Below are 10,400 nucleotides of genomic sequence, written 5' to 3'. Positions count from 1 at the left end.
ATCACTCTTGACACAGCGCAAAACTGATCTTGAAAAAGATTAAGGATATGTGAAATACTGCCTGAGTCATGAAGTCAGAACTCAACTCAGATCTTATTTTAGATTCCCTGCACTCTGCATTGCACATAACCTGTCCCATTCTAAATGTCTTCCTCTGGTTGAAATCTAGTTTGCCAGTGCTTTTCCACTAAACACCTGAAACTGAAAGTAATCTATCCCCGAACAGCCTATTTCTGAAACAGAAATAGTGTATGTTTAGATTGCCCTCTGCTGGTAACAGCCAGGATTAGATTTTCAATCAGCAACTCAAGACTACAGACTACATACACACCCCAGCCCTCAGCCTTTTGCGGCATTTGTCTAGCTGGCTTCCTTGGTATCACAGTACCACATTTCCCTCTTTCTCCTTCTCCCTCCCTCCTTCCCGGCCTGCCTGCCTGGCTGCCTGCTCGGCCTCCTTTTCCCTTTCCCTCCTCTCCCCTTCCTCTTTTTGCTTCCAAGAATTGAATCCAGGGTGCTGTACCAATGAGCAATATCCACATCACTTTTAAAATTTTGACACAGGGTCTCACTGAGGTCTTGCTGGCCTCACACTTGTGATCTTTTGCCTCAGCTTCCCAAATAGATGGGATTATAGACATGTGCCAACCCCAGCACCATACTTTGCTTTGGTGTTCTTCCTACTGACCTCTCTGATCACGCTTGTCTTTTTTTTTTTTTGTACCCAGACTCGAACTTAGGGTCTCACGCTTGCCAGGCAGGCGCTGTGCCACTGAGCTACATCCTCAGCCTTGTCTTTCATTTTTTGTTTTGCCCAAGACTCAGCTCCTTGCTCTTGCCTTTTTCCTCTTCAGAGAACTTCTAAAACTTCATCTAAAGCTTTGGCAAATTCTTTTCTATTCTGCTATATCCACTGGGTTATGGATTACCACCTCCTTTTTTTTATTTCTTTTAAAATGTCTCCTTTCATTTATAATAGTTGATTTTAAGTATTCTAATTTGAATCATTGTATCACACTTAAAAATAATGCAACTACCTTTTAGTTGGTCTCCAGGTCTTTTCCTTTTCCTTATATATCTTTCATAGTGTCATTAAAACTTCTAAAACACTACTTCTGTGTCATTCTTCTAAGAAAGATAGGGACTCTTTGCCAGGCATCACAGCACATACCTACAATCCTAGTTAGGAGGCCGAAGGAGGAGGATCTCAAATTTGAGTCTAGCATGGATATCTTAGCAAGACTGTCTCAAAAATACAAAGGTTGAAGATCTAGTTCAGCACTACAGCACTTGTTTAGCATGCTTGAGGTCCTGGGTTTAAGCCTGCCTCCATAAGGTGATTCTTTCTTGCCTGCAAGATCAAGCTTGCCCTTTTCAGTCTTTGATAATCCTACTTCCTTTAGAAAACTGCAACTTAAGTTTCTTCCTTCATTCCAACCTACTGTGCTATCTGTTGTCTCTAAGTTTCACATGCAGTCACCATATATTCTACATTTATTATTACTTTTAGGAACATCCAAACTCAATGACTAATAAAAGTATTAGTATAGGTATTCTGTAAAATAATAGCTTCTACTTACTAAACTCTTTTTTAAAGGAACTAGTGCAACTTTCATGTAATAATGAATTTAATCCTCAATCTATAAGCAAGGGCTATTTTAATCCCAATTTACACAGAAGAGATAATGTAGAGAAATTAAGGAATTTGGCTGAGGTTACATAGGTAACAGGATACCTAAAATTTATAACTTGAAGATTATATGTACATAAAACATACTGAGGGGCCAAGTCAATCATTCTCCAGCAAATTCTTCCCTAGGCTGTACACTAATTTGTATATACCCAATTAGTTGGTAATATATGACATTTATTCCATATGTATTCATTAAGACATTCTATAAATTGGGTATAAATTTGCTGTTTATTACTATTTTTTGTAGGTAAAATATGGTTGAATATCAGCAACTTTATTTGGTTCAACTTGATAGCATCTTAGCTTAAATGTTATCCAGTGACAAAAACCAAAAAAAGAACTGGGAGGAGCGGGGCACACCTGTAATCCCAGCACTAGGAAGGTTGAGGCAGAAGAATCAGCATGAGTTTGACGCCAGCCTGGGCTACACAGTCAGTTCAAGGCCAGCATGAACTACATGGTGAGACCCTAAAAAAAAAACCCCCAAACCTCAACAAAATAAAACAAAACAGAAAAAAAAAATATGCCTTACGTAAGTGGAAGTTATACATACTGAGAAGTGAGGCGAGGCCGGCGCAGGGATATGCTCTGATTGTACTTCCAGGACCGATTCTTCTGGCGGTTTCGTACCCCATCATCCTGGTCCATCATCTGCTCTAGGAGTGTCTGATCATCTGCGTTCAGGGGAGCCACAGAGATGTCCCGTACAGCACGAAATTCACCACAGTTATTTAGATGTTCGTTCTCCAGGCGGAAGAAGTTCCAAACAAATCGCCTTAGCAAAATGGGATAGACAATCATATTAATTATAACATACTTCTACTAATTGTAAACTTCTCAGAATATCAAGTTTCTACTCACGGAAACAAAACAAAGAATTAAAGGCTAGAATATTCAAATGAAACAGAGAAAGGGGGTAGAAGGGTGGCATGGGGGAACCAGAGTAGACTATGCAAAATGGAGACTCTTGGAAGGTTCTTTACTCATTATTTCACTTTAATCAACAAGTGTTTATTGAATGCCTACTATAAGAAAGGAAAAGGCAGTAAATGAGACAAAGCCTCTGCATTTATTTTGGTTGTGAAAGTAATCAATCAGCTGATGAAAAGTACTCTGAAGAAAACACAGCAGGAAAAGGCTGCTGTTAAATCTGGTTAGGCAGTGTCTCTGAAGTGAGGGCTTCTTGCAAAAAACTTGAATAATATAAGAACGCAAGTCACATACAACTCCTGGAGAAAAATATCCTTGGAAGAGGGAACAACAAGCATAAAAAGACCCAAGATGAAAATGCCTGCCATGTCCTGAAACAACAGTAAGCAGCTCAGTGGGGCTAGAGCAGAACAAGTGAGGCTAAAATGGCAGGAGATACAAATGGAGAGGTAGAAAAGGGCCCAGCCACAGAAGACCTTACGCTGTGGTAAAGAGCTTAGATTTCAAGTGTGATAGAAAGCAATGAGAGTCTGAACAGCAGAATGAAATGATTTACTTAAAAAAAGATCATTCTATGGCTGAACAATGAATAAACCAAAGAGAGAAAAGAACAGTTGAAGAAACACCAAACACAAGGCTGCTGTAGAGCTCAGAAGAGTGTCTCAGCCAAAGGTGGTAGTAACAGAGGTCATGACAAATAGACAGTCTACAGGATTACTTATGAAATGAAGTTGACAGGTTTTACTGATGAGTGGTTTTTGGGTTTTTGGTCTGAATGAGTAGTAAGAAGGGTTGTTTCTGTTAGTCTAGAGCTATTCAACAGCTAGATGAACATGATGAGCCTGTAATTCAAGGGAGACTTGGGGGTTAGAGATAGTACGAGGACAGTATTTCAAATCATATGCTTAAAAATAATGTAACTGGAAGGGAAAAGAGGGCAAAGGATTAAACCCAGGAGTTTTTCTAGCACTTCTAAGCTTGCGAAGAAGAAGAAAAAAGAATTAGTAAGGTGAGAAGGAAAATGCAGTTTCTGAGAAGTCAAGTGAAGAAAGTGCTTTGCTGAGAGATTAGGTATAGAGAACTGATCAAAGGATTGAGCAAAACAGTATGATCTAAGAGCTTTAACTCTGGGAGACTGTCGAGATTCAAATCATGGCTCTATCACTTACTGGCTATAACAACTATGGATGAGTTACTTAGTTTCCACTTCCATTTCATCAGTAAAATGGAATAATAATGAAACCTATCTCATAAGACTGTTGTGAGGACTCAATCACATAATAATTGTAAAAGGCTTACAACAGTGCCAGAGACATAACTGCTACTATACAGTGTTTGCTCTAATATTGATATTATTATAGATTTATGTAACAGTAATAACATAATAACAAAAATGGTATAATTTGAATATTGGGGACAAATACAAAATGAAGGAGAAGTTAGAGTGGAGACAGCAAATGCAAACATTTATTAAAGAATTTTGTCTCTAAAGGACAGCATAAAGATGGGCAATAGTTGGGAGGGGGAAAGGAGATTTTTTGTTTTAGTATTAAATGAGTGATAAAACATTTGACACTATTATTAAGCAAATCATTTCTTAAGAAAATTATCAAGGATAAAGTAACTTTTTTGAACTATATTTTTTCTTTTTTTGGGGGGTACTGGGAATCGAACTCAAGACCTTGCGCTTGCCAGGCAGGCGCTTATGCCACTGAGCTATATCCCTGGCCCTTCTTTTTTTCAACTCTATGAAGCAGCACACATAAAAGACAAAGAAGCGGGTAGGTGCAGATGATGGTGGGACAGAGGGCTCAGGTCCTCGACCTGGACTTTGGGAAAGTACGGAAGGGCGTGAGGGCTGACAAGTGGGCTAGCTGAGACAGACACTGGCAGAACAAGCACACTGTTTTCAACCATTCTTTTTAGCTTTGTACTTCCAGTTTCTGTCTTATCTTCAGGCAGTGTGTGCCTGTCCTGACTCACAGGAATGCCGTACACCTGTGTGAAAACACTGGATCAAGTCACTTGTGGAGGATCTTTTCACTGGGTAAAGAGTTCTAGGTAGGCAGTTATTTTCTTTCAGAACACTGAAGATTTAATTTTAATGATTTCTGACTTTCCCTGATGCTGTTGAGAAGTCAGCTATCAGTCTAACTTCTACTTCTAACTGCCACTTCTTCGAAAGTAATGTTTTTCTTTGGCTGCTTTTTTAAAAGTATTGTAATTAAGTACAACATACACATACGAAAGTTTGACACCTGTAAGTGTATAAGCTTATCATGAAGTAAACACACAGTGTAATTACTGTCCAGAAATATCATACACCGAAAATCACTTTTAGGTCCCCTTTCCATGCTAACTTCTAGAGAATTTACTGATTTACCTCTCATATTTAGCACTGCAACCCACCTGGAATTGATTTTGCATATACAATAGGAATATACAATATACAATATACAATAGGAATCAGGATTCATTTTTTTCTTAAAAGATCGCCTTCTTTCATCACTGTTATGTAGCCACTTTTGCCATAAACTAGGCAGTATCAGCATACATGTGGTTCTGTTTCTGGACTCCCTAAATACACTCCAGTGGACTATTTGTCTTATTGTCACTAGCCTGGTACACTACGTTGTTCACCGAAGCTACACCATTAGTTTGCAACTGAAAGTATTAACAATCCTTTGTGTTTCCATATACATTACAGAACTGGATCATCAATTTTCATATACATACAAACATTTCATTGGATTTATTCCTAGGTATATAATATGTTCTGATGCTATTCAATTTTTAAAATTTTTTCTAATTATTAGGACTGTTGTCCAAAATGATTTATATTTATATTGATCTTATATTCAGGGATACTGTAACAACCAACCTAATAATTTATTTGTATTTTTAAAAAATTTTCTGCATATGAAACCTTATCAGTGAATAGTTTTATTTTCTTTAAAAAAATTTTTTTTTCTTTTTGGTGGTACTGAGGTCTGAACTTGTCCTTTGTACTGAACTACATCCTTAGCCCTTTTCTTTCTTTAAACAGGGTTTCGCTAAGCTGCCCAGGCTGGGCTCAAAATTTTAATCCTTGTGGCTCAGCCTTCCAGAGTGCTGGGATTTAGAGGTGTGTACCACCACACTTGACTTCTTTTATAATCTTTATATTTTTATTCCTCATTGCACCAGCAATACTTGTAGTAAGGTAAATGTAACTGTCTTTTCTCCCCTTTTTTAGGCCAGTGAAGGTCATTTTCACTCCAGGAATTTTAGGATTCCATACTTTTTAGGATTCTCCAAGTATTCCATCAATGCATCCTCTGTTCAGGTGATACTTTTGCTCTTGTTGGCATCTGTGTAGGAGAATCTAGCAAATTGTCTTCTGTTCAACCAGACTATAGAAATCTGACCCAGTCTTGCGCTTACCTCCCTTCTCCATGAAGTGGCATTGGGCACAATGGTACACAAAAATCTTGCCTTTCTCAACATTAGCCTTTTTTTAAAAAAAATTAATACTGGAGATTAAATCTAGGGTCTTTGCACGGAGGTACATCTCTGGCCCTTTATTTATCTTAGGACAGGGTTTCACCAAATCAGTAAGTTGCCCAGGCTCAAGCTTTCATCCCTCTTGCCTCTGCCTCTGTTTCTGAGAGTGCAGGCATGCGTCACTGTGCCCAGTTACCATCAGCCATCTTTAATTTGCTCTCTCTACTGCAACAAAGTTCTCAGTCAGAAACCAGCTCTTTCTGGAGTAGTCTTCTTAAAGACCTTTGGTTTTGTCAATATTTTCTGCTGTATGTTTGTTTTCCATTCCATTAATTTCTTTATGGTCTTTACTTTTCCTTCTTTTTATTTTCCTTTGGGTTTGATTCGCTATTTTAAATTTTTTTCTGATTTCTTGAGCTATATATACTTTTCTGATACATACATTTAGGGTTATATAGTTTCCTTTATGCTTTTAGCTGCATTCTTTACTTCTTTTTTATTTTTAATTTAATTCTATTCAAAATATTTTAAAATTTGTATTATAATTTTAACTTTGACCCTGGGGTTATTAGACATGAACTGGTTAATTTCTAAACGTGAAAATTTTTTATCTTTTTGTGACTTTAATCTTCTCAAATTGTTGAAACTTCCATTATAATTATTATTATTATTTTGATTTTTTTGAGATAGGGTCTTGCTATGCGGCTCAGGCTGGCCTTAACCTTACTACGTAGTCCAGGCTGGCCTTGAACTTATGGCAGTCCTCCTCCCTCAGCCTCCTAAGTGCTGATTAAAGACTTCTTTTATGACCCAGTGTACAGTTAATTTGGTAAGTGTTCTATTATATGAATTTAAAAGAATGTGCATGTAGTAGTTTATGGATGCAATGCTCAACGTAAGTACATTAGGCCAAGTTGGTTAACTACTTGTTTATCTATTACTGAAGGAAATACGTTAAAACCAGTAAGAGTGTAATATATTCATCTACTACTTAGCGAAGTTAACTTTTGCTTTGCATATTTTCCGCATTATTCATTGTATACAAATTTCAATCTGCAATCACTAATGAATCTCAAAGCCTTTAGGTTTAGAAAATTTTTCAAGTGTAAAAGCATCATTAGTGTTTTTTTGGGTTTCTTTTTGAGACAGGGTCTTGCTATATAGTCTAAGATATGTAGCCCAGGCTGGTCTTGAACCATGCCCATCTCCTGCTTCAGCCTCCCAAGTGCTGGGATTACAGGTGTGTACCACCACACCTAACGACATTAGTATTTTTGTTTGAGACAAGGTCTCATTATGTAGTACAAACTGCTCTTAAATTCACGATGTAGTCCAGGCTGGCCTCCAACTCATGGTGATCCTCTTGCCTCAGCCTTGTGAGTATCGGGATTATAGGAATGTGTTGTCATGCCTGACTAGTGTTTTTTATTTTGAGGTTCCTGCTTTCATTTAGATTTTGTGCTATTCTGTCAAACTGTCGACGCTTTTAGCAAGATTTAAAGAGCATTTTACTCATCATTTTTATTTCAGTGAAAAGGTTGGGCTGAATAACTGAGACTACTAAACTGGAAAAGGTGATTCTCAAAAAATTTTAATTTCTGTTCTAAGACTTTTTATTTCCCAATTTCCACTTACCATTCTCCCAGTGATGCCCACTTACAAGTTCATCATCAATAGGAATCTGGACTTTATAAAAATTAACCTCTAAGTCTTGTAAACAGGATTTTCCAAATGTTAGGTTGATGATAACAAGGTTGAGGATGGAAAATTTAAGCTTTTCAAGTATAATAAATTCTAATTTTAAGCACTGGGCATCTTTTAAGTAAAAAGAATCTTTGATAAATCTTCCAATGGTTTGCTTACCGGAAAACCTCAAGAGGGGCAAAGACAGTAGCAATGATGTCCCCAGAATGAGGCAATGCAGTCATAGAGGTAATTGAGATTTGGACAGTCCAAGCAAAGCGTAGTATCACATCTTCTACGATGGCACAGTAGTAGTAGGCCTAAAGAATGATAAACAAATTGAATATGATTCCTATCACATTTCTCACAAAAATGCATGCCTATTAGTAATAAGACTCCTATTCCATCAATAAGCACAGGATCAAGAGGAAAAAGTTGTTTTCTTTTGAATTTTGCAGAAAAGCATACATTATGTTTGAGGGAAATTTCATCAATTTAGTTTTGTCTTAAATTGTGTGGTATTTAAAATTAAGTATTGCTGAATTTTAGTAATCATTTAACAAATATAATTTACTCCCATATTGTATATGAGACTTTTTTAGGTCCCAGAAATACAAGGTAGATGAAAACCTTGTACAACTAGCAGGTTCATGATGTGTTAATGACATAATAGGTAACATTAAAGAATATAAGCACATTTATTAACTGTACTATTTGTACTTGTATTTCCAAACTGCCTTACCTTATATTTGAAGAAAGTTTTGCCTTGACTTTTGATATCAGTACATGAAATTACATTTGGATTGCACATACCTGGTTGAATTTAAGAAATATTCTTGGGCTGGGGATGCAGCTCAGTAATAAAGTGCTTGCCTAGCATATGATAAGCCCTGAGTTCAACACTCAGCATCGGAAGCCAGAAAAAATTCTATTTCTTTTTAAACACAGAGAAAACAGTGCTCAGCTAATACTTCCAGTTACCAATATTTAGGATTTAGGAGTCCGATTTTAGCTGCCCAAAGGTCTTAAATACACATGAACTGCACTCATAGATTTATTTATTATTAATCTAAATTTGCTCATTAATAGATGTAGCTAAAGGCCGTGACTTCTTGGGAAGTAGAATTGCTATGTATTAAATCATGTTTGTTAAATCATGTTTAGAGAGCTAGTAATAAAAAAAAAGAGCAATTTCCTTTTCAAATCCCTTTTCTAGTCCCTAAAGACACACATTTTCAAAATTTATAGTTATTGCTTCTGTCATTTACCCTCCACATTCAAAACAATATATTTATACTGTTCTACCTTGATTTGTCAATTTTAGACATTATCCAGTAACAAGATTATTACAGATTTTATGAGGATTATTATGGTTTTAATACATTTGCATATCTCCATATACCCTCTCCATCCTACCAATAAAATGATAATGCAATTTTTGGTTAAATTCATACTCAATGTATTCAATATTAGGCCTAAGTGAAGAACTACAATTTCAAGTGGATTTAAGAGTCAGTCTTAAGCTATTTACAGCTGACTGACATGGGATCTAATAATACCAAAAAATGTGAGATTTTTCCAGAGGAATACACATAATTTAAGATCAAGAGACACAGAAAAATTTGAATATGAAAACAACAAAAGTGGCTTCTGGACCTGGAGTATGCCACTCAATACCATGCACTGTTAATTCCTAGAAACTGATTTTAAGGTTCATGCAGCTGTGTTATTATTTCTTAATTAAGGTCCACTGGCCTCTCTAAGTGGTTTCTTCTCCAGCTGGAAGAACTCTATACTAATATTGCTTATTAAAATAATTGCACGGGATGTGGTGATCCACTACAACAGTTTTCTTATAAACTTGAAAATTTTAATGTAGGAAATCATGTACTTTATTTCCTAAGATCATAAAAATATATACTAACGAAGAAACTGATCCTATTCACTAACTTTATTACATAGAAATCATTAAGTTCAAACTATTTAAAAGAAAATGGATTAACATTTATATAAAATACAAACTTCATCTAAGTAATCATAGTACGAAATAATAATGATAACATAAGGCTCAGATACTGTAAGTGGCAATACAACACATTTGGTGGGCACAAAAAAGTCATCTTACCTGAACTCAGGCCTACTCCCTGATTACTGTTTTTCTTTTCAAATGAGATTTATAAAAATGTCTCTAACGTCTTAGTCATGTATTTTATTTTTTTTTGTTTTTGTTTTTTTTCTGGTACTGGGAATCGAACTCACGACCTTGCGCTTGCCAGGCAGGCACTGTGCCGCTGAGCTAAATCCCCAGCCTCTTAGTCATGTATTTTAAATATTTACATTAGGATTACTGCTATAGCTTAAGTTAAAAAGTCACTCTCAATGAATGCCTCTTCTTCCACTTTCATTTGTTCTTCTGAAGTTACCCTACATATTGTTCTTCATACCCACCCTTCTATCATTTATCTTTAGTTTTCAGGCTTGAAAACAGCCTTACCTATTCAACAACTGAATATTATGCATTGACACACATCTTAACATTTTGAGGTACTAGTGACATTTTCATATAGTAAAAAATATTAGGGAACCTATCTATCTATCTATCTATCTATCT

General features: G+C 36.2%; 1 protein-coding gene across 1 annotated transcript in view; it reads right to left on the bottom strand.

Moving 5' to 3' along the window:
* Xpr1 (xenotropic and polytropic retrovirus receptor 1) overlaps positions 1 to 10,400 on the bottom strand; it is a 149,597-nt gene that overhangs the window by 7,179 nt on the left and 132,018 nt on the right. Inside the window, exons 13-14 of the mRNA XM_013503153.1 lie at positions 7,970 to 8,109; positions 2,247 to 2,468 (exon numbers count right to left, since the gene is read on the bottom strand). Of these exons, the coding sequence (XP_013358607.1) occupies positions 2,247 to 2,468; positions 7,970 to 8,109 (362 nt within the window). The remainder of the gene's footprint in view (positions 1 to 2,246; positions 2,469 to 7,969; positions 8,110 to 10,400) is intronic.

This window comes from Chinchilla lanigera, unplaced genomic scaffold (assembly GCF_000276665.1).
Source record: "Chinchilla lanigera isolate Chin_1 unplaced genomic scaffold, ChiLan1.0 scaffold00005, whole genome shotgun sequence".
In the NCBI taxonomy this organism is placed as follows: Eukaryota; Metazoa; Chordata; class Mammalia; order Rodentia; family Chinchillidae; genus Chinchilla; species Chinchilla lanigera.
Note: the sequence above shows the minus strand (reverse complement) of the source record. Positions and strands in the feature narration are given on the sequence as shown.